The sequence below is a fragment of the Numida meleagris genome, chromosome 5 (genome assembly GCF_002078875.1).
Source record: "Numida meleagris isolate 19003 breed g44 Domestic line chromosome 5, NumMel1.0, whole genome shotgun sequence".
Taxonomy (NCBI): Eukaryota; Metazoa; Chordata; class Aves; order Galliformes; family Numididae; genus Numida; species Numida meleagris.
Window position 1 is genome coordinate 38,509,347 of NC_034413.1, and position 24,884 is coordinate 38,534,230.

The window sequence follows — 24,884 nt, forward strand, 5'->3', positions numbered from 1 at the left end:
GGGTTGTTAAAGAGGGGCGAAAAAAGCCTCTGAAGTCCCTTGATCTTCTGAAGCCCTGAACTCTTATATTCCATTTATAGCCCGAGCTGGAATGACACCCCCCTCGATTAGGGACTGTCCAATCCAGCTGCATGTGTCAGGATTGTACAAGGCACTAAGTGAAATATATATATGCCCTTATAGAGTTTAGCACACTGGGTCCACCTCCAGGGCACAGGCTGTAGCTCATTCTGACCGCTGCTTCTCTCCCAGGAATCACTTTTAGGGGGGTCTTAAGGTTTTTTTGGGGGGCACTTTTACTCTCAAGTTTAAGCAACACAAAATGGCACCTAAGAAGGACGTTAAGAAACCAGCAGCAGCAGCAGCACCAGCACCTGCACCTGCACCAGCACCTGCACCAGCGCCCGCTAAACCCAAAGAACCAGCAATTGATCTCAAGAGCATCAAGGTAATGAATGAACGCTTGCTGATCTCTGACCACAAACACTCCCAAAAAGGGAAAGATAGCAAAGTTCTTATTGAAACCTGCAGTGAAGTGTTGCGTGTGTTTGGTTCCTGTTTGGGGACTGCAGTGAAATAAATAAGTAATCCTTGGGCAGTGGATTTCTTGACCTGCTGAGCTTTTGTTGTTTTAGTAGCTTGGAGGGGTGTGAGGCATGGCGCATGATTTAACAGAAGAGTGGAACTTGGTGACTTCAAGCATACTGCGGAGGGTCACCCTCAGAACTTCTTACCAAATCAGTATCAGTCTGACTTGCTTAGTAAAGCTGAATTTAGAAGTTCCACAAAAAAAAAACAAAAACAAAACACCAGCCCAAACAGAACCCACAAAAATTAATCCCCCAAACCCTGAAGTAGGTGCATGAGGACTGGAAAAGGTTACTGAAACTTGGAATGAAATGTTTTCCCACAGCATGGTACTAAAAAACAGACGTTATTTTGCAATTTCCCCTCAAAGTTCTCCCCAAATTTTTGCAACCACTCAGTGACCCTTTGGGCATGTGTTTTGAGATCAGCATTGCTTATCTTTAAAAGGAGCAAAGATGAAAAAGATTTGGCAAATTCACCTATTTTCATTTTCTCTGTACAATGAACATTGAAAGACAGCATGAGCTAGAAAGCCATGAATGGAAGTATTTCAAGTTATTTCCTCTCACCTTTTCGTATTTGCTGCAAATTGAAAGTAAGGAAGAGGAAAAGAGCTTCCAGAGGATTCCCTCTGACTGCATGTCCATCGGAACTTATAGCAAATTTAGACTTTGCATGCCATCCAGCATCACCAATCGTTGCCTTAACCCTCTGAAAAGAATTCCCCAAGTGCTCCTCAAAGGAAAATCTCTATTTAGGAAAGAGCAGGGGGAGGTTAAGCAGTTAAAGAGATGAAGGGACAGATCTATTTCTCTGGGCATGACTAAAAATAGTTATTCTCCACCTACCTGACAAGCTGATTGGTCCTGGGACCAATTTACTGAATTCTACATAAGGAATCATGCCTACTATGAAGAAAAGAAGGAGTACAAGGACTCCTAATAGGACCTACTCATTTAAATCTCATGATGAATTCTGTTTAAGGTATCTTAATACATGCAGTCTGTTATCAATATAGTCCCAGGATTATGACCCACTTAGTAAAATTCTTGAAGTTGTCTTTGATTTTCACCACTGGTAGCCAGTATTTTGCTGGAACGGCAAGATTCTCATAAGACTGAAGCTGAACTCACTGGCAAAGCCAAACAAGAGCAAGAGGGGAGAAAAAGAAATACTGAAATATTTAAAACAATCTTAGTAAAAGCTACACAAAAGCCCACTGTTTTTGAGAATACCATCTGAAAATTAGATTAGACTTCACATTTTGTTTATCTCAGAGATGAAGGGGAACACAAGCTAGATTGCCTATGAAATAATGTAATATGATTTGATAGCACTCTATGTCCAGTTCATTAGGAGAAAATAGAATTTTCAACTTCAGTGATCCCAGCTCATCTATCTTTACATAAATAGACTTAATAGTATATTACCAGATAAAAAAATGGCAGGCTGCAGTCTAAGGCAATCCAATGCACTCTTTTGCACAGACAGCTCTCCTTTACAGCGAGAGATATACACCAATAGCAAAAAGAGAACACACTAGGTTTTGTCATACTGGATCTGATAAAAGACAGCCTTCTTAAATTCTTTCTTCTGAAAGATCAGACAACGTTCTTCCGCTTTGAAGTGTGGGAAAACCTGGGCTAGCAAGACAAAACTATTTTCTTAACACTAGTGGGAGCACATAAGCATTAGTATTCCTATTTGCAAATGAGTAAACCTATGAGCAGCAAGACAGAGGACGCAGGTCTGCCCTGCAATGTGGATGGGACAGCCTCTTCCCCATCACGGCCTTACCAGGTAAGGGCCAGGAAGCCTCAGAGGTGCTATATAGTCAGACAGAGCACCCCAGCAACAAGGAGCCCACCCAATTGCACAGCAGTCACCACAAGGTGATGCCAAAGCCCACACTGCCTGTAAGGATGACAGGTCCCTTCAGTCCCAAGCCTATTCCTCACACCTGAACCTCTATGGCAGTCCAGGGTTGCCCAGGCGGACCACGGCAGCTTCAGGGCCGGCTCTTTGAGCACACAACAGGAGCAACCACAGTGCCTTTGGCCTGGTGTCTTGGAGCAGGAACTGGACAACCTCCTGAAGTGCCAGCCAGCCATCCTGGCTTACCCATTTTCACCCACTGAGACCTCAGAAAATTAGGGGGGAATAGTCTCCTCTTCTAAGCAATTTGACCAGGAGATGTATGTGGTAGAGTTGGGTACAGAAATACACATTTTCTGAGTTTTAGCCCAATCCCTTCTTTTATCATTAATGAATCCTGAATCTTTCCATTCAACCAGCAAAGGAAAAGGCACAGCCATTTCCAGCAAAACTTCAGAGCCAGAGAGAACCTAAACTTTAGCTTCTTACCAGGACTCTCTTCTGATCAGCACCCTGTCCTGCAGCTCTTGTGCTGATTTACCAAGTGTGGAGTCAAAGCCTCCAGCACCTTCAATAAGAGTATCAAATGGGCTCCACTATGTTTATCAGGGGAATTATCAGTCAACTTGTAGCTTGCTGCTAACAAGGGACTCCTGGGATTGCCGAGTTGTGGGGCCAGTCACCAAGCCAGCAGACACACAGAAAGGCTTCCTTAGTTTTTATAAAAGTACATCTAAGCTCTCTGTATCAATTACAGCTGGAGTGGTTAAGGGTAGAGCTGCCTAATTAGGGTCTACATCAGCCAAATAAGCCAAATCCAGTGGTGCAGTCCATTTTCAATGAGTATCAGAAATCATAATGTTCTCCAAAACAAACAAGAAAGAGGGTTCCCAATATTGCTGGTCATTTCTTTTCCTCCCCTCAGATGCCTTGCTTGGTCATTCTTCATGGAGTCTGGTTTTGAGCCTCGTGCAATGCACCCTTTATAAGCCAAGCTTAAGAAGTCTTAAGCTGGGTTCTTGCAAAAACAGGCACCCAAAATCACCCAGCATCCTCAGAAGTGGTAATGGACCTTCCATCTTCTCTTGTTACTATTGACCGTTCTTTCCACAGACACTCTAAATTAACCCAATTAAAGCAAATCACTTGGTGACATACTTGCATCTAGTGTGAGATTTTCTATTTTTGAGCACCATCTATTGACTGAAACCCTGAGTAACAGGAATATCAGACTGCTAAAGACTCACGTCTCTGAACTCAGCCCTTCCTCAGCTCACCTTAGGTTACAATGCGACCAGGACAGAAAGGGAATCAAGGTAAGGACTAGAAACAGGAGGAATTTGTTTTGACATGAAAGATTAAAGCCCTTTTTTTCCCTACTCAAGAAATAACAACTCAGAATTTGCTTTGCATAAACCTTTCAAATATAAATTTATATTTTCCCCTTTTCCACTAGTGTGTCCTAGGACTTTAATGTCAAGTACAAAGGTCAAGAATTAAATCACTGACAGGAGAAGAACAGGGTGGTGGACACACTGGAATATTATGACCTGGAGTTCAACAGGAACCAACCATAATTAAAAGAATAAATAACCATTTGAGTCATTTTTTTAAGAGACTCCTGGATTTTTGTACTTAAAACTGTAGGAAGGACATTCCCCCAAAAGTTAGCTCATCTGTTTTGTCAACTTTCTTTTCATGTGCCTGCCTCAGTGAGAAGCACTGAACTGACAAACACCACTACTATGAGACATTTATGATGAGAATTTCTCAGGTATTTGGCTTTGCAAGAAAAGCATTGATAAATGGCTAAGCTTCAAACTGTTCAAACCAGAAGTAGGTAGATAGTGTTTCCTTGTGTTTAACTTTGTCCTTACCACCAACATTAAGAGTGCACTGGTTTTTTTTGTTTGTTTGTTTTTTACTGGAAATTTGAAGGGCCCTTCCCAGAACATACACCCCTTCTTTGGACTAAGACCACCCTTGTAGCACTGAGCACAAGGCTTTGGGATCTGGAGATGCTGAGCTCAGTGCTTTCACTCTGTAGTGATCTAAATGCGTAGCAGTCTGATCCAGTGTCACACCAGGTCCTTTACTTAAAGAGTACAACTGAGTGCCTTTCCAAGTACCTATGGTGTAAGCGATGCTCATTTGGTACATGAGGCTCCGCACAGTGGTGTTTTCAAGACTGAAAACCCAGAACAGGAGACTGATTATGCTGTACCCTATTGCAGATACACTACTTACATCTTTGGGGGAAAGTAGTTCATAATTATCAACTAATAGATATTTGCTAAGGCCTTGTGTAACTGTGTGATGCATGACAAAGCCTGCTGAATGGAAGCAAGCCTGTGTGATCATTTTGTTTTTAAATACAGAGCTCTTAAGACTGCAAAAAATGTTTCTCCAAATGTTCTTAATTCTTAATATGTTCAATACTCAAGGAGGTCATCTCTGAACATGCACTGCATTGGATATAACCAGAGAGGTAAACTCACTAAATGCACTGACAGAAAGCTGCTGGGCTGGAGGGCAAGCAGGGCTGCAAATGTCAGCTGAAGTACTCAGAGAGCAATTGCACTGCAGATGAACTCCTTGTGAAGTGGCAGAATGAGAACAGGAAGGTTAACAGTAGCTTTGCTCATTGCATTAAGGGCTTTCTTGGAAACTGGCAGGTTCTTGGCTGAAATTTTTGGCTCAGGCCTTCAGGTTATGCCTGACCCAACACCAGCGACACTCCAGATTCTTCAGGATAGACATACCTACTAGACAAGGTCACTGGTCTTAAGTGCCCTTCAGGTAGGAAGATGAACAGCAATAAGACTTCACCTTAAGAGATGTGAAAGTACCTCCCTCAGCATCCAGACCAGCTTCCTGAAGTGCTGTTAAGCAAGGAGTCCCTCAGAAATATAATTTGTCCATGTGCTTAGGAGACACTGTCTGCTAACCTGAAAAATGGAAAAGTAATGGTTTCTCTTTTTTTTTTTTTATTTTAAACAAGATCCATTCTTAGCAATTCAGAGCTTTGGCAGCATTGCTTTGGTGGCACTTAAGATAACCTTTGGAGGGTCTGGAGAGTGCCAAAATTTGGTAGAAACAACAGAGTTCAGAGCAAATGACAGAAAGCAAAATCCAAAAAGCTCACCTAGAGATTTCAAGTGCAACAGTTGCATGGTAGAGGCTTTCTCCCACCAACAGATAAATTGAAACAACCTAACAGTACTTCTAGCACAGTTTACAACTCCTTCACACACAGAGCGATCATTACTGATAGCAACAAGATATTTGAGTTTATCTTACATAAGGTAAGAAGAAGGTGACTAATTTAGCCCATGACACGTAAAGAAAGAAGCTGACTGTAAGGAGATATGAAACAGCCAAGATGGAAATTTGCCTCCGGTTCCTTGAGGCTTTATTACATCTCACACACATTGCCAAAAAATGTTTTCAGCTGGCTACTTCACTGCATAGCACTTAAATGTCACGTAGCAATAGCTTAAATAATGTTAATACTCTACCGCTGCCACTGGGAGGCACGTTAAAACAAGGCATCCCTTGGAGAGCAGCGCAGAGCTCCAGAGCCTCGCATTTCCTCCTCACACATCCCCTCAATCACACACATTCACGCAAAACTAAATGCAATTAGAAAAGAGACGCACTAACAAGTGAGCACAGCTGACTGTCCTTCCCCCTGTGAAGCCAATAAAGCCTGTGCAAAATGCTGTGATCAGCAGCCATGACACATTTCACACCCAGGCATTTCAGGAGGACACATTTAATTAATTGCCGAGGTTCATCGAAAAGTTTTAGCCTAACTGTAAAGTTGCAAACTTTAATGTAAGCAAGGCACAAATTTAAAAAGAGTGCTCAGAGGAAAAAAAAATGTATCACTATAAAATCCATTAAGCTAAAAGATTTAGAACTATTCTTCCAAACCTCACGGCATCTCACATTTCTCTTCCATATATTAGCAGTGTTCATATTTATTCTTTCTCCTGTTATATTTCTTGGCAGTTTCATTCTCAAAAGAAGAGCTCTTTCTCAAGAGCTCACCCGCTCTTAGTGATTCTTTGTCCTGTGGAAGATATGAGGCTAAATCCAGCAGGCTGCTGATTTTTACTTAAATGAGAAACGGCCTCTGAGATCTGCGTCATCGATCGCACCAGCTACTGAACCAGGGTGAGAGTCAGCAGCCTGCTTTATGGAAGGGTTGAAGAGCTGTGTAATCCTGCACTCAATCATGTCTGCTAGAAAATATGTGCAGCTGTATTAATCAAGGAGCAGGCAATAGCAGCGAGCAGACACCATATGAACTGCTATGGGTACAACCACCCAGAAATAAAAGAAATCCCTCGAGATCTGTATGAACAGCTAAATATACAGCAAGAATCCTCAGTGACTCTCTGATCTTTCCCTCTCTGATTTTTATAGACATCTAATAAGTTCTCAATCCCTTCTACAGAAACAGTACCACGAATTACCTGGTGGCTCTCTATTGTCTTCTCTGTAACTCAGCCAAAGAGTAGCAAGCAGGTGGAGCAGCTTTAACTCCAAGCAGCACCCTTCCCTGGGGTTTTTCACCCTGCCCAGATGCTTGCTAAAAGCACAAAGTGACTGTCCCTCAGCATGGCCGTACTTACAGTGCCCTCCAGTCCAAACAAGGGGGGCACAGCACTCACGTTTGTGTGGATTGGGTCTTCTGTATATCTGGTGACAAAGAATTGCACACAACCCTGTCCACCCCACTCTGTGTAACTGGGATCTGGTCAAAACATGTCCCATTAGCAATTAGAAGAATAGAAGATAGTCACAAACTATATAGAGAAATGCCTCAACCTAAAAAGAATGCAATACAAAACAGAGAAAAGCAGCACTTTTCCATGGTATAGCTATCCTCCTCCTGCATAATAACCTCGTCCATAAGTAAGGGCTAAGCCAAGTTAGAGAAGTCCAGCTCCTACTGATCTTTCCGTATGTTGCAGTTCCTTCATCATTTTTGCTGGAGGTTTTGGGGGATGGCATTTGTGTTAGTTTTTTGGTTTTTTTTAAACAACAAAATACTCACACCAAACTAAACTCCCTGAAATGTCACCATCTTCCTAAGGCCCTGAGACACATCACATTTAAAGCAAGAAGTATTCTAAGCCCCCAACAAACCCTGTAGGCTTAGAGTGGGGTGATTCTTAATTCAAATGCACACAGTGTGCCCATGCTAGAAAATTTCTCTCCAGTGAAACAATGCCAAGGGCATTTTTATTCAAGAATCAGTGACAAAATGAAGAGTTGATATGGTGCATAAGTATTTCCTCTTGTAAAACCTGAGCCAAAGCCTCATACAGTCAAGATTTCTGCCTGCTTATATGGATAACCCTCTCAATTTATACTTACTTGATAGTCCATTCAAGCCAGGTGGTTGGCTAATCCAGGTATCAGTTTTCTCTGTTTAAGACAAACGTACCCAATTATTTTCCAGTTGTCATTTAAAATCTTTTAGAATGGGTTTTGTTGCAGCCAGTAATAAACTTGATATGGAATCAAGAAGACATTCAGGAAAATTAATTTTCCTTGAACAAAAATTTAATTGTGTTTCCAGGGAAACATTTTCCATTTGCCAGCACTGAGGAGTGAGAGGCTGAGGGCAGGAGGAAAATTCCACAAAAGGCAACACACTACTTTGACCCAGGCAGCATTTCAGCTCTGCCAAAGTCTTTAGAAAGCTCCCCTATTAATGCATTGGGACTGATGGCCAAGGTCTATATTAGCTTTCTCACTGCCTGTGCTCCTGCCCCAGCCAGTATTAATTAGGAGATCTGAACTGTGCTAAGCCAATGTGGGCTAATTCAGACAAAAACATCAAATCCCTTTTCTGTGTAACCCTATGGCTGGGCCCTGTCCTGAATATGTCCCTGTTCCCACATGATAATAGATTACAAGTAGCAGAACAAGCAAAAGTGAAGAACTGGCAGCAGAGCATTTTTCAGGCTCAGTGTATTTTCCAGGTATTCTCCCAAAATGCAAATGATCTGTTCAGAGAAAACGTTTTCAAACTAAAATGACCAGCTCAGAAAATTATTTGCAGTTGAATCTTTAGATTTTAATAGGAGAGGTAGGAGGCTAAAGTTTCAAATAGCACTGATTATTTTGACCCATTTTGATTGTTCAGTCTTTAAAAAAATATTAAGTCTGGTTGGATTTGATTATTTCCTTTTCATTCTGAGAATAGCCAGAACAGTTAAGCTTATCTCCAGGTTAACTAAATGAACTACAGGAGAAAGTTTCTCACCAATCACATTTTATCATTAGAAAAAGAGGAGTGGCAAGTGCACAACAAAGGAAAAAAAAAAAAAAAAGACATCAGTGAGGACCTGTTTATAAGAATGGAGTCTCTTGCTTTATGCAGCTTTCCCATTCCAGCTCCATGAACCTCCTTACCCCAGTTGGAGTGACAGAGAAGAAGCAAAGTTTGGAGCAGTTTTCCTTATTCTTTTACCTTTCATTACATCAGTTCGGAGATGTGAGCCAGGCTTGGAAAGTGTTGCACTATAGCAATAGATCTTCGCTACTGAAGAAACTGTACAGTCTCCCTCCTCCAGCTTATCCTGAAACTCCCCACTTATAGTTCCACCAGGACCACTCTGCAGCCCAAAAAGCCACTGCTGTCTTTTCCCACCATGACTAGTCCCCTTTCCAGCATACAAAGTTTGATGGGCATCCTTGCTTCAATCACAGCTTCTTCCACATACCTGCACCATAAAAACGCCTCCAATTCTGACCCCAGCAGCTCCTCCTCTCATCACACCAGCAAGCTCTGAAGTTGGCATGCTAGGGTCCTAACCCAAGCACTAGAAGGAGGGCATCCTAAATTCCTTGCCACCCTGCAAAGAACACCTCCTAATCAGCTGCAAACCTAGCAATATAGCTGTGTCCAAGACGTGTACGTATATTTGCCCTCAGAATCCTACAAAATTTGGAAAACATGACCAGTGCAGTGGAAGACCTTCAGTTGGACACCACCTCAACAAGCAGGTGAACCTTCTGCTCAGTTCCAACAACTGGATTGTACCAAAGAGACAAGTAGCACCACCCGTCTAATGCGGACCACTATATCATCCAAATAAGGGCTCGAGAAAAGCCAGCAAAGGGACAAGGAGTACTAGTGATTTCATGGGCTTTGAAACAAACCCAAAGCATGTTATCCAGCTGCACCTAACACAATTTGCAAGCCACGTGTAAAACAAGCCAGCTGGGCAAATACACAGCACCTCTTGCCCTCAGCGCTCCTTGATTGCTGACTTTATAGCTTATTGGAGAAATAGGAGCCTTTCCTATCTTGGTAGGCCTGGACAAGGAATATCTCCTCTTGATGGTCCAGACCCAGAAAGTGCTGACATGATCCAAACTTGCTGCTTGCTACTCCCTGCCCCTCTCCAACCTCCTAAAAATAGCAGTCCTAAGATGTCCATCAAAGCACAGTGCCTCCTGTCACTTTGCCCTAAGAAAGCTAAAGAACTCACCGAGGGGAGGGGCAGCTTCCTTCTGACACCTAATCCAGGCAATGCCGTCAGCGCTGCCAGATAAATAAGGGGAAGAAAGGCCAGAAAAGCAGGACCACTCTCAGAGACCTCTCAGCTAATCCCTCCGGCCCGTCTGCCGCTCTACTTTTCCAACTCTCAATCATGGTGGGTCCACTGCAAAGCTAATCGTTAGCAGCAAGCCAGTGTATTTTACATGAGTATATTCAGCTTCTTGCTCAAATTAGTTCTGGGGGGAGAACAGGCCAGAAGCTGACAGTTTAGGTTTGCTTGATTTTCCTCTGCAATATTTTTAATACATGAAAGTATCATAGCTTAATGTTTTATGAAACAATGTACTGTCAAAAGGTAACTTAAACACAAGCTTGAAAGGCATGGTTTATTTTCTATGTTAAAAAAAAGAGCTGCTTGTTATAAATACTACTTCAAATGGTTGTACTTAAGTGAGCCTATACTAAAGTAGTAAGTGACCTAGTGGTACATAAATAACTTATTTGTTAGTTAAGAAACTTTAGATTGTTATTGCTTCTGGCTACAACCTTGGTGTTCCCAGGGATGCAGATTTTTACAAGAACCTTAAAAACAGGGCTGGGGATGCATTTTTTACAAGGCAGGTTGCTAGTTTAGGTTTCTGTGGCCTAATTACATTAGGCAAGACAGATAAGAGAACACTCAGCTACCTTGTGCTATTTGCTTTCTCTCAGTGCATTTTCAGCAGTACTACTTCTCCTTTTTTTCCTTTCTCTCTCTTCTCAACTGCAGTCCTTCACACCTGACCAAATCAATGGTAAGTGAAGCAAAAACTAAACTAACAGGGGGCAGGAGGGGGGAACGTAATGACTGCTGAAAGCTAAGTGTTCACTGGTCTTAAGAGCTCTTTTGCCATCTGCATCACTTCTGTGCATCTGACAGGCCACATTTTTTGCTGTTTTGGAAGAGACTCATGGATTGAGCTGGATGCTTTAGAAAACAAGCAGGTTCTCCCCCAGCCCCCCCTTCCTAAGCTATTTTTTGTGATTGATTTCCTTCCAACAGATCGAGTTCTCCAAGGAGCAGCAGGATGGTAAGTTGCAAGACAGCCAGTGTGTATTACATGTATGTGAGTTCAGAGAGGAGCTACAGTCTTGAAAGTTTAACCTCTACCAAAAGATAAGCTAGGACTTCATTCACCTGGTATAATTCACAACACTCTCGACTTCAGAGTTGCTGTGCTGACTTAAACTGAACAACAACGTGGCCTCAGATGTACACGTAATTTATCTGGGCACTTACGTGCCACCTAAGTTGAGAAGTACATGGCCTGATGTGAAGGGGAAATACAACAGTGCAACCAGCTCTACCTGCAGAACATCTTTCAGCTGGGTTGGCTCCTCAAAAGCATGCTGGAAATGGATTGTTTTATCATTTTCTTAAAGCTATAGGGGAAACAGGCAGTTGAAGACAAAAAAAAAAAAAAAAAAAGAGGGAGTGAGTTGAAAGATTAATTTAGCTGTGTGCTTATATGAACAGAAAACATTTTGCCAAAGGCTCACATGTCACTTTTGCTAGAAGATGCTATGGAAGAGGGGGCAGAGAGGCTTTTTTATTTTAAGTACAGTAATGAAGCATGGAAATGGTTGGCAAATAACCGACTCACGTAAACTGTCGCAAAATGTAATTAATCTGAATGTGCTACAGTCCTCAAGCATCTTGCACAGTTGCAAATTCACCTCCACTGAAGCCCTAGAAACCTAAACAGCAGTGTTTTAATTACCTTCAAAGAAGCATTTGGATTACATTAAATAATGTAGACTTTAAAACCTGTCAAAAATGCAGTAGCAAGTACAGTAGCCTTCTCACTGTGAAGAACTTATTTAGAATGGAATACACAAGAATTTACTAGGAATCCAAAGGATGAGGAACAACTCGAAGCAGGTGTTAAAAGAGCTCTAAACTTCCAAATATCAGCCTGTTCTGGCTTACACCATCAGAATCGACAGGGAGAGGTACTGTGCAGTATGCAGGGCTGGAACCATTCTTCTTCCTGACATCCAAACACTCAAAATGTTTTCCTTTGTGACCAGGACTCCTCCTTGCTTTGCAATTTTAAAACTTTTACACAAGTGTAGGGGGTTTAAAGAGAAATGTCATCAATTCAAAACTGGCACATGTAACAAGACAAAAGATTTTTTCAGCTTCCTTCCATAGTTCAGATCATCCAGCTGCTATCTTGCTTGATGACAAAGGCAAACAGAGGAGTAATTAAAGTCCACTTGAGAGAAGGAGAATTTCCTCGGAACAGAGCCATCCCACCCTCAGTTGCTATTTCCGTCCACACAAGCAACTGGTTATTGCCCTCCTTACAGAGGGATTTTAGACTTGCTTATTCCAGCAGAGGTATAAACTAGGACTAGCTATAAAAAAAAAAGTAATCAAAAGATATTGCAGTGATGCTCATGCCTACGACAAAAAAAAATTTCTCTGAGCTAGGGAGCTGTGTTCAGAGCCCAACTAACATAAAACTTCATGGGATTTACAAAATAGGAAAACTCTGGTTTTTCTAATAACAAGCTGGCATTGTTTTAAATCTCACTCTGGCTAAATGCCATGAATGTACCAGATGCAAGATCTGATCATATGGAATAAATCAGCACAGCTCTACTGACCTCAGTTGCTAGAGCAGAAGCTGATATGAAGCTGGTATATTGTAAGGGGAAGCTCCACACAGGTCCAGAAGGCCTTGATTTCATAGTCTGCAATAAAAGCTATAAGGGGAGAGGACTAGTAGTAAAGGGTTATAGGTCTCACACATCAAACAGTAAGAAGATTAGTTTCAGATGTATTAGATTACAGCCTAGCAGGTTGTACATCCCGTATCAGCAGTTTTTCTGGATGCCAGAAACTCCTCCAGTAACGTGGTTTATGGACGGCTAAAGCAAGAGCCTAAGTACCTCTGTGTCATATGTCCCTAGCACAAGATGAAATAGGACATGATTCGATGTGGTTTGTTACTCCTAAATCTGCACTGAGGCACAAAGGACATTCCACCTACACACACAGTGAGACAAAGCCCTCTCTAGCTGCTGGGAGAGCATTACAGCCAAGGGAAGGGCATGCACTTGGCTCACTTGGAGTCAAAACACACCATCAGGCATTGCAGTTCAAAAGAGATAACAGCACAGACGAAGATGCTCTGGACATATGAGGTTCAGAGATAACAAAAAGCCAAAGGCTATAAGGCTATTTTTTTTTAAAAAGATCTGTTTATTGCAACAGCAGTCTAAAAAGCTTGAAGATTTTTAAGATGATTAACACAGAGCTTTGCAGGCAGACAATGTGGTAGGCAACTGCCTGCACTGACTTTATAAGAGAAACGTCAGTGCACCAAAGTCCTTGGTCAGCAGCAAGGGGAAAATAAAGGAATGTCAATAACTGGCATCACTGAAAGAAACAAGTCTCAGAGTTGTACACACTGGGAATGCACCATAATAAGGAACCACACAAGCGTTGCCTAGACATTCACACATCTGTAAGAAGTGGGCACAGACTGCAACTGGCAGACAAAAGAGGGAATTAATTATCCTATGATTCTATTCCATGATTCTTAATGATTTATTCTCTCTTGCAACTGTCTGAAAGGAGGTTGTGGTGAGGTGTGGGTGTGCCTCTTCTCCCAGATTACTAGTGATAGGACGAGAGGCCTTAAGTTGTGCCAGAGGAGGTTCAGGTTAGATATTATGAAAAATTTCTTCTCAGAGTGGTCAGGCTTTGGAACAGGCTGCCCAGGGAGGTGGTGGAGTCACGTTCCCTGGAGGGTTCAAAAAACATGGAGAAGTGGCACTGAGCAGGCACGATGGGGATGGGTCGATGGTTCAGCTAGATGTTCTTAGTGGTCTTTTCCAACCTTAATGATTCTGTGATTATAAACATAGGTGGAAGTGTCATTGTAGGGCAGCCTTAAGGCAAAGCAGAAGTAGGAGCATTTTAACTCTACCTTCAAGTTTCTCATTAGTACTGCATAGACAAGATGCTAAAATTGCAGGTAGAACCCATTGAAGCAGGCAGACGTTTTGTGCTGCTAGGTACTTTGGCAGAAGAGTCACAGTCTTTGAGTGAGATAGAGTGCAAGGGATTATTCAGTAACCTTCTGCTGCTATGTCATGTAAAGAAAGCTGTTCTTGTATGGTAAAGGCTGTTTTTTTAAATTTTACTCTGTGTTTGAAATAACTACAAGGTCAATCACAAAACTACTGGTGGCTATTAGAGTCAAGAAAGCTACAAAAGGTAGTTATAAAAGTTTAAAAATAGTGAAACACACATGTCAGAGAGGAGGAGTTTTTCTTGGACTGTAAGCCAAAGATTCCCCTGCTAACTCCCCTGGAGTCGTTGGAACAGTACCAGGAGACAACAGGCTCACAGCTTTGTAAATACTACTGGTCAAAATGTAGCTGCCTGCCTCAATCTAACCATTGCTCTTCACTTGCAGACTTCAAGGAGGCTTTCCTCCTCTTTGACAGGACTGGTGATGCCAAGATCACCCTGAGCCAGGTCGGTGACATCGTTCGGGCACTGGGACAGAACCCCACAAACGCTGAGATCAACAAGATCCTGGGCAACCCCAGCAAGGAGGGTAAGAAGCCTGCTATTTCTCTCAGGCCCTTTTTCAAGCTGGGGAACTAATTAGGAAACATCAGTACTCCCAGTAGGAGGGAGATGATTTCTTGCTCCAATAGGGAATCAGCAATAAGTAAAATTTTACCAGTTTCTTTTGAAGAGGATTTGGGCAGCAGGAAGTACAGTACTCAGAAAAAGGAAAACCGTATCCCAAGGCGATGGAGTAGTCTCTGTAGAGATCACTTTGTTGTCATCTTAGAGCAGCACGCACTTCTTACTGCTCGCAGTCTCTTTGTGACCCAGACTCCTCAGCAAGGGGCTATTTCTAGCAGCAGTTCTTTGCATCAGCTGAGTCATGCCCCAAGACTAGAAACCTAACTGTGTATTTCAGCTGAATAGGGTGGCCTTTTTAAAACTGCTACAAACCTAGACATGCAAAGCACATATTGGCAATTTATTACTGGTCATTTAATAACTGTCACTTTCTATATCCTTTCCTCCTCTGTAGAGATAGGAAATGGTAAACATTGTGATAATCCCCTTTTAACAAGGACTTAGCTCCAGGACATCCCTGATTTCACTCGAACAGTCACATATTAGGATAGGCTAAATGATATCCAAACCCTCAGGCCTGGCAAGAGAGGCTCTAAGGAACAGTTTATAAGTCTGAGTTAAGCATTAGCATCGTTGGGAAGTGCTAAGCAGAAGACTAATACTGATCTGAGACCATGACATTGTTTGAAGTGACTACAGCAATAACTGAACGGGGTATTTATATAGCTGGATAGTAAAATAGTTTCTGTAACAACTCTCTATTCAAAAATCTTTTATGTTTCCACCTACTATATCCCAGCCTTGCCCAGATGAAAGCTGCTCCTTGAAAGGATTTAAGCAAGAAAAAAAAAAAAGGATCCTTTTGGCAGCCTTGCCATCTGGGGAAGGCCTCACTGAAGAGCATGGCTTCTGGCTCATAAAAACAAAGGGGCTACATACATTAAGCTTGTGAGGCCTTAAACCTCCACACTGAGTATGCTGAAAAGCAAATTTAGATATCACCTCCACTGGGCATCCTATTTTTAATTTGTTTATTCTTTCGCCAAGTCACTGCTATCACATCCAAGAGAACCTGAAAACATCAGTAACATTATGTTGACAAGCCCAAGCTTGAAGTCCCAGCATCTCAGTCTTGTTGCCTTTTCCTATTGCTTAGGGTTTAAGAATTCTGTTTTACTGTATTCTGTAGCTCCCCTGCTGCCAAAATCTTTTCAAAGATCAACTAATACAGCAAGCTTCATTTCTGAAGGAAATATACAACACAAATGTACGTTTATAAAACCATGAGAAAAGTGGAGTAGAGCAAGGATGTGAAAAATCAGATGGATTTGAAAACTAACTCCCACAATAAGAAAATCCAGATTCCACAGAAAAACAGCCAAATCCTGTGGCAAAAGGGGCATGCAAGTGAGGTGGGAGGCTTTCCCACATTTCAGAGTGAATATCCCAGGTGAACACACATTCAAGTGTCTAGCAGCATTGCAACTGATGCTTTCTTTCCAGAAATGAATGCCAAGAAAATTACTTTTGAAGAGTTCCTGCCCATGCTGCAAGCAGCTGCTAACAACAAGGAACAGGGTACCTATGAAGACTTTGTTGAAGGTCTGCGTGTTTTCGACAAGGAAGGCAATGGCACAGTCATGGGGGCTGAACTCCGTCATGTACTGGCTACGCTGGGTAAGGGATTGTCACCTCTGTGAACACAAAAAATAGCTGCTGTTTGATGGCATGAGAGAGGGAGGAAGAATGTTCTAACCAGCTTAGCAAGGTAGGAGGCTGCCAGGCAAGACTCTGATACAAAGCAATAGAAAGATCAAAAGAAAGGGTTTATTACGTCTAAACTCAAATCAGGTACTAAAAGGGTCCACTGAGGGACAGAGAGAAAAGGCTGTAAACTTTAGTGACCTAAAGCACACAAAGATAGAGGACTTGCTGCACAGATCTTCACTCTAGAAATGACTATAACCCTGTTATCTATGCGCACATGCAGAACCTTTAAAGAAAGTTAAAATAAATCTTTGTTCAGCAATAGATCTTCTTGTTACTACCCCAGAAAACAAAGAAAGCATTTGGAAAAGTTGCAGGATTCAGCCTCAGTTGTGTGCGTGTTTGAGAATTAACCAGGCTGCCCTCGTTCTCCAGGTGAGAAGATGACAGAAGAGGAAGTAGACGAACTGATGAAAGGTCAGGAAGACTCCAACGGCTGCATCAACTATGAGGGTACGTGGGGGTAGTTGACACCTTCTTGTCCTACATTTCTTCCTTGAGTTTCATTGCAGCTGGCTTTTAGCTTCTCTGGCAAATTGGTTGGACAAAGGTATAGCTGAGTTATGTTGAAAGGTTTACACATGAAAACAACGTGCCTAGCCAGCAGTCACACCACGAGAAAGGCTACACTGAGCTGCAGCAGAGAAGGCCGCTGTTGTTAACCCTGGGTCTCCAGACTCTGACATTCTGTAGAACAGCTGCCATGATTGGAAGTCAACTAACCCACAGCTAACTCTTGAGCAAAGTATTCAATTTGTCATTTATTTAGTCTCCTCACACCCAAGCATGAAGAGAATTTAGTTTGAATAGTATTAAACACTTAAAACTTTCTATCACATTACAGAGTCAAATCTGATCAGAAGTGTGCCTTTTCAACATCATCAGCCCCTGAACAGCTCTTTCTTTTGAAGGTGTCTCCTGAAGTAATATTTGCTGCTCCTTTTAACTATCACATCTGTATTTTCCCACAGCATTTGTAAAGCACATCCTGTCTGTCTAAGTGGACATCCCCAGATAACAAATGGTACGTTTTCATTTGCATGCTTAACCTTTTCTCTTTGCTATGCTTAAAGGCTTTTGCTTGCCCATGGCCAGACATAGGTTATGAAATCAACATGACACTATTTCACCAATGATAAAATTAAACTGTTGTCCAAGAGCAAAAAGCACAGGAGAGCAGAGTCCTGGGTATTATTCCCAGCTCTACAACTGGTCAGAAACTCAGGCAGCATTTAATGGATTTTTCCAATAGCCAGATCATGAAAAATGCTCAGTTTACCTGTGAACATGAAAATACTTGAGCTTAAACATCATCCTAGGTTTCTGTTGTCATACAAAAAGAGAGCTTACACTACACAAATTGACAGCTTGAGACACAGAATCAAAAACAAATCCAAGCAACACATTCTGATAATTCAAAGATTATTGTAGAAAGAACAGTCGGTGAACTACTGAGAACAGCTCTCCAAACAAAATGAAGTGGTCATGTGAAGAAAGTATTCTAACAGTCATGGTCAACAGCCAAAAGAGGGCTTCAGAAGTACCTGCGCATTTAGCAGTATTTCTACAAGCGGTGTGTGTGTGTGTGGGGGGGAAGCAACAAAAGAAACAATACAATTGATATAATGAGATACCATGAGTACACAGGCTCCTTTGAGCTTTTACGCTATGTTGGGAGAGACAATCCCAATTCCTGTACAAAACTGACAACTCAAAAGCAAAATTAAGGGCTTGATTTGTCATTTTACACTGTTTCTTCAGCCAAAGGTGATCTTAAGTTCAAGTCTCCCATTCTTTCCTAGAACAAGTTGAATTCGGAAAGACCAGACGGCACCTAAGATCTGCCTGAGTGAAATTCTTGCTCTGGCAGCCATCATCAACATGGAAACTGCATAGGACTGAACGATATGCCTCCAAACCCTCTACTTTTTACCAGCGCATCCATAGGCATTGCCTCTGGGTCACTTCCAAAAACTGAACTTTCATCAAAGAGAGCTAGATGGAAAAACTGCTACCATCCAGCATCCATCCATCCCAAGCATCTCTTTCCATGTTGTTTCCCATGCAAGAATGTAAACCCTTGGAAAAATAAAGCATCAATAAATCCCTGTTGTCACTTTGAGGCTATAAAGTCTTTTTTCCCCTCTCTAAACCTATTCAAACCTACTCAAACAAGAACTCAGCACTTAATTTATTTCTGTATGTTGTACTTCACAAAATAAAGTTTTATGAAAAAAATTATTTAAACATCTTCAAGAGGTCACTACTTAATATGGATGATAAGTGCTTTACTGGGAGACTGGGAGGAGGAGTGGTTAGGGAGCTGCCAGGCACATCAGCACTTAAATGCTTTTGGGAGAAGGCCACCTGGAGCTGGTATCAGAACAGCTCCCAGGGTAGCACCTGCCCCAGTGCAGACAGACCCAGAAGCAGCTATGGTGACCCTGCCTCACAGAGCCATGCAGAGCCACTCTTCCTGGCAAAGACTCCTTATTGCTACAACAGTAGGCCCACAGCACAATTGGGAAGGGATCCTCTCTACCAGCTGTATTTAGAGTTTTATGGACAACTAGAACAAGTGATCAGGAATATTAGACACACATAAAGGCTCCGCATGGGGGGAACCAATGCTGTGGCTGTCATTCCCTGGGCCATGTGGAGAGCAGCCCAATGTCCGCCGAGCAACCAGCTCCCAGGGCTGAACTGTCACCTGCACATCCCTGTCCTTAATTGTAGCTCCTTGCTCCTTTCCTTAAGCATTTGCAAAACTGCTTTAGACCTCTGAGGGTCAGTTTGTTCTATTAAAATCTGACTTAGCCTTATTAAGTTACAGTGCACAACAGCTCCATAATTCAAGCACGAACAGGTGCACCAGGGGCAGCTGGCATGAGAATAAGCCACAGCACAGCCAGTGAAGCAGCAGCTGCTTCTTTTGCAAGGCTTCCCCCCAAAAATCTCTTGCTTAAACCCTTCGCACACTGGCAGACAGAGCCAAGCAAGTCTCACAGCTATGCCCTTCCCAGAGACACATGCCAGCAGCTAGTTTACAGGTGCTTGCTTCATGCACAGTGGGAAAAAAAGCCTTTGATAGAAGCAAAGTGGGAGGTAGTTGTTTAGCTTTGTCCTAAAAAGGCAAGGAAAAGAAAAATCAAGATGCATGAACCAAGTTATTTATAGGGCCTCCACCTGGAGGATGTTTCTCAAAGGACTGCAGACACCCTACTGTTTTTCACCACATTGCACATACATACTCCATGTGGTTTCTCTTTCCAAGAAAACCATGGATCTCAGTTGCTGGGAAAGGAAACAAACAAAAACCAAAACAACATTTCTCCATGTATGCCATCAGTCTCATTTCAACACTTCTTTGCCACACCACACCAACCTGCAGTCACATAACCAGCCCAGGGTTGGACACAGCTTGAAAGACCAATGTTTCCATCATTTCTCTCAAAAAAAAATTTAAAAAAATCACAGCTTTTGTTAACATGTAAGGTACTTGGAGTCCAATTCCATGCTATCAAGAGAATGGGACAGCTTCTCTATGCAGAAATAGGCAGGTTTAAACCACTCATGGTTAAAAACCCACATTCATATTCTTGTTTAAAGCCATCTCATTATGAGACATAACCAGTTTGATAGTATTTCTCTAAACACTAATTCATAAGCAATAGAAGTGACGTTACCTAATCTTTCTAGAGTGTGAGTAATGTAGAGTTCTTTTTTCCTGAAAAAGCAGATAAAAACTTATTTCCCACAAGCTGATGGAACTTTAATGTATTTCACTGAGCTGCACAAGAAATGGATTTTTATGCCACCCAAAAGTTTTGGCAGTTAAAAAACCTGCCCATCCCCAACTTACACAAATATCTGTTTAAAAAAAAAAAAACATATCCTGGTAAGACAACATTTTGTGAGTCATCTTAAATAATTCAGTCACTTATAACGAAAGACCAACTCCTTAAATACTAGCCTCTTTCAACAAATTACAGCTTCAACCAGAAGCTGTTGTTCAACCAAAATGACATCAACCAGAAATTTGTATTCTTTTGAAAGCATAGAAATGATTTAAGAAATTTTTTAATTCAGAGATACAATAAATCCAGACCTATCTCTGAGAAGGTTTTAATTCCGTCAATAAAATGCATTTCAAAAGATACCCAACCTGAAAGCACAACTCGGAAACACATAAACATTTCTAATAAAATGTTCAGGTGCCTTGTCTGTAGGTGAACAGAGTAACCCACTTTGCTTCAAACCATTTAAACGTTTCACTCGTTTAAACCCACTGCCTCCATGCTAGTAACCTCTGCATTGCTCAGAGCTCTGACCCAGGGGGGATGCTCCTCAAAAAAGGCATATTTTTGGCTTTTTAATTTTTCCTTGTATTTCTTGCTCCCTGAGGAAAGCATGTCCAGCACAAGCAGGACCACCACCCTGCATGGTGGCTGAGCTCCTCCTCTACCCGCAGAGTGCGGCCAGAGAGACCCAACTGCCAGGGAAGGCTGCCTTGCATCTGCTCAGGCTCTGAATGGAAAAAGTAATTTCCAGACTCCGACATCTGACACCTCTTGTTATCACTGCATTTGCTTTGTATTTTAAATAGAACATTGTTAATGAACATGCTTTCAAAGCCAGAGAGTTTAACTCCTTGGGACCAGGGCTAAACCCCCAAGGAACAGTCAAGGTGCAAGACACTGGTCCTTGGTATGCACCACAAGGCAGAGCGACTAGCACTGTGGAGCACGCATCATACAAAGCCAAGGCAGAACAGAACGACTGAGGAAATGTGGACACTGAGCTTAACATTAACTGTCCCCTACCTACAGGCTGTATGCTCACCAAAGGACCAGGTCCTTGGCTGGGAAAAAAAAAGAAGCTGTTTTTGTGCTACTTGTGGTGCTTTGCTGTCTCCCAAATCTAAACAGGCTCCTACACAAAGCAATTAAACATTAATGATAAGGACATCAGTAATGCTTTTCCTAACCTTGAGCCACTGACTTCAGTGGGCAGGAAGGGAAGTTTTTCAAGGTGTGCCTGATGTGTCAGGAATAATTTACTGATCTTAAATGTTGTATACAGTGTGCTCCACCCACCATCCCAAGCTAATTTGAACATCAGAAGCTGTCCAGACATGTCTTCTCACAACCCTCTCTGTATGGCTTGCTTTTCTCCCTCTCAGGAGCTGCTAGACAATAAACATTTCTCCTTCTCATCTACAGCCTAAGAAATCAGTTGTGTCACTTCACTACAGCACAAAGGTATGGAAGGTGCATTAATTACCCTCACTGAATCATATCACAAGATCATAGAATGGCTTGGGTTGGAAGGGACCCAAGGACCATCACGTTCCAACCCCCCTGCCACAGGCAGGGTCACCAACCTCCAGGTTTGGTACTAGACCAGGTTGCCCAGGACCCCATCCAAACTGCTCTTGAACACCTCCAGGGACAAGGCATCCACAATCTCTAGTACTATAGGAGCCAGCATATATACTCACTGACAACTCATATAATCAGCTGAAGGCTTGCCCTCCACCTGGAGACATCTCCAACACTTTTACATCACAGCAATATATGCAGTTGTTTCCTCTACAGTGTCACCTGGGTCTTTCACACATCTGCTAGTTCCAGCATACATTGTGATGGAAAACCCAATAAGATGAAGCTCAGCAAATGCATTTATCTTCTTTCTGGCAGGCAAACTTGGCTACTTAGATCACTGAGCCAACCCAGCTTTCACATCCATCTTCTCTACTTTAGTACTGAGGCATTAAGAAGCCACAGTACATAGAACACTGTTCTCTGAAGAAAGTCCATTAACATAATCCTTCCAGTGATGTAAGCCTGCTTCCACACTGCAGTATTTCCCTTCTTCACATAGCTCCCCTCTTAATGTATTCCATACTATTATTACCAGAACAATTGTTATACTTGAGTAAATTTTCAATCTAATTTCTGTCTTCAAATTGAATATGATCAGTATCTTGCTGTCAAGGCAAACCACTGTTTTTACAGCAGGGAGGCTGATGTCTGTAAGGATACGAGGAAGGGCTAAAATGTGTAATGAAAACTGAATTGTTCCTTAGTAACCTATTATTTCTCATTTATTTTATGATGAAAAATGCAATACTTCATCTACCTAGGCACGTACATTTGTTTCAGAATGAAGACTGATATGTTGCTGAAAATGTAAGATTTCACTTTCACATCTACCTTCCAGATTAATTGGCACAGTATGCATCAGACCACAGTTTATTAGAGCATTAAACTGAACTTTCCATTACCAAAATCTATGGTTTGGGAGGATGGTATAGATTAGTCCATAAACATTTCATTTCTCCACCAATGTAACGATGAGTAACAGCACTCCTAAATCAAACTGTTGTAAAAGAAAGGCTATTGCCAATCCTCTGAAAAAGACTTGCGCTACAAAATGTACAAGAAAGACTGATAAAATGCAATAAAAATAAGCGCGCATATTTCCTCAGCAGCATGAAAAGTATCACACAGGTATTGTTCACACTGATTAAAAGAAACAGTCATGATAATTGGTGTTTGTAATTACACTCTAAGACAAATTCATTTCTACTTAGTCTTCAAAGTCTGTGTGCACTGTTTAACAATGTACAGTCCTTCCCTGCATGAAGGGCATTTAGTGGCATGGGGAACGGCACCAGCAGCACGACTCTGAAGGAATTCAGCTCCTGCCACACCTTGCAAACGTTTGCTGAACCTCGCTTAGCCTCTTCACAGTCTTTAGAGTGAAACTGTGCAATAAGGAGCATGTTAAGGGACAGATAGGAACACAAAGCCTTGAGAAAGCCAGTCACAAAAGCAGCACCTCATAGTAGCTCCTCATTTATGTTCTCTACAGCCATCTGAAGCATCTCTTTGGTGCACTGTTCGCTATACTCTTTCCCTTGCTTTCCTGTTGTATGACTGGCAACCACTGTGGCTCTGTTCTGCACCAGAGATCATGACAAAGGGCGTGAGTCTGAACAGTTTCCAAGCTCTTAAGCATACCTAGCAGGCCAGTGCTAGGCAGTACAGTTCACATCTGTCATGGTTTTATGATTTTCGGTTATTGGTATTCCACATCATAACATCATGTAGTGGATATACCTGGTTCTCGGAAGAGAAGGACTACTATATTCCCCACGGCACTTTGCTCCTCTGTTACCATTTTCCAGCCAGAGGGAAAAGATAAAAGCTCGCAGTATAAAAACTTGCAGATCACGAGACCTCATCCCTTTTTCCGCCGTCTCTCATCTTGGCAGCACCTCGCTCTCCAGCCGTCTTATCGTCGGTAGTAGAGTAAGGCCTACCTTGATTTTGGGACATTCTCTCTCTCTGTATTGGATTTATCAACTTAAATTGTAATTATATTGTATTATAGTGTGTTGTTTTGCATTCCAATATTTTATTTAGTAAATTAGTTTGTTTCTCCTCAGATTGTTGCCGCTGTTCTTTGCTCTCAGGGCCATCTCCTTCCCCTTTGATTTCTTTTTCTTCTTTGACTTTTCATTCTTCTTTTCTGCATCCAATGGCTGCTTTGTAGTTTCTTTACGGACAGGCTGTATTACTTCCTCCTCGGATACATCAAGGAAAGACCGGCCTTTTCCCCTTTTCCCTTTTCTCGGGACGTGGGCCCGTGGATCCCCCGTCCCCTTCGTCACGGAACCGGGCCAAACGCCCGTAAACGGTTGACAACATCCATTCTCCATGAAGGCATATCCTTAAAAGAATCAGAAGCGAGATGACTGTATCATTACTTCTAATCCACAACATCTGGCCCTGGTACTATAGAAACTGACAGATCACAAATGAACCCTACGCATCATATAGAATAAACGTCTCTCAAGGCTGCCACAACACTTAAGAAGAGGGCCCAGAAGAAGGAAGATGAAGAAACAAATCAACCGTAGCTTATGTCAGAGGGAAAACCCAATCTCATTTAGGGATTTTTGGTCTTGAAGCTTGATTCACACTTTGGGTAGACTTGGAGCTGGTAGCCACACTCACAATGCAGGGTGGGAACCTTGTGATAAGACATTTTTCTATTTATTTTTTAAATGTGCCTTTTCAGAATAAAAGTACTATCTAATTCAATACTGTTTCTGGAGCTGGCATGGTCACAAGAGTTTTTGTTTAAAACTCTATACAACATAGCTATGTTTAGCTTTTCAGTGCAGGATGTAAAAAAAATAAAATAAAATACTGAAGGAAATCCCAGCTAGGCACAGCTTGTAAGAAGGTCAGTTTAGCAGAGTTCACAACCTCAAAAATAAGAGCTATCGCAAAAAAATGTTACTGGATATCTCCTTCAATTCGCATCCTCCACATACACTTCAAAGCAGCATGACAGTGATTGCTTCTGCCCACAGTTAGAGTAAAGATGGCAATATTTTGTTTCCTACAACCTAGCTAATTAGCTAGCAATAACAGCATGACCCTCCTCTACCCTGCAGTAAGT

At 42.0% G+C, this 24,884-nt stretch overlaps 1 protein-coding gene across 1 annotated transcript; it reads left to right on the forward strand.

Annotated features, from left to right (window-relative positions):
- MYL1 (myosin light chain 1) lies at positions 323-23,591 on the forward strand. The gene is made up of 7 exons (XM_021397697.1): positions 323-448; positions 11,031-11,058; positions 14,461-14,604; positions 16,146-16,319; positions 16,785-16,862; positions 17,381-17,433; positions 18,212-23,591. Exons 1-6 carry the CDS (start codon positions 323-325, stop codon positions 17,407-17,409), a joined length of 579 nt encoding a protein of 192 aa, XP_021253372.1. The 3' UTR covers positions 17,410-17,433; positions 18,212-23,591.

What these genes read in the sequence shown, in the direction of transcription:
- MYL1 (XM_021397697.1), top strand. Translation starts at nt 323, where the DNA reads ATGGCACCTAAGAAGGACGTTAAGAAACCAGCAGCAGCAGCAGCACCA. An exon ending in TTGATCTCAAGAGCATCAAG is followed by an intron (nt 449 to 11,030) that starts GTAATGAATGAA and finishes TCCTTCCAACAG; the next exon opens with ATCGAGTTCTCCAAGGAGCA. An exon ending in CGGCTGCATCAACTATGAGG is followed by an intron (nt 16,863 to 17,380) that starts GTACGTGGGGGT and finishes ATTTTCCCACAG; the next exon opens with CATTTGTAAAGCACATCCTG.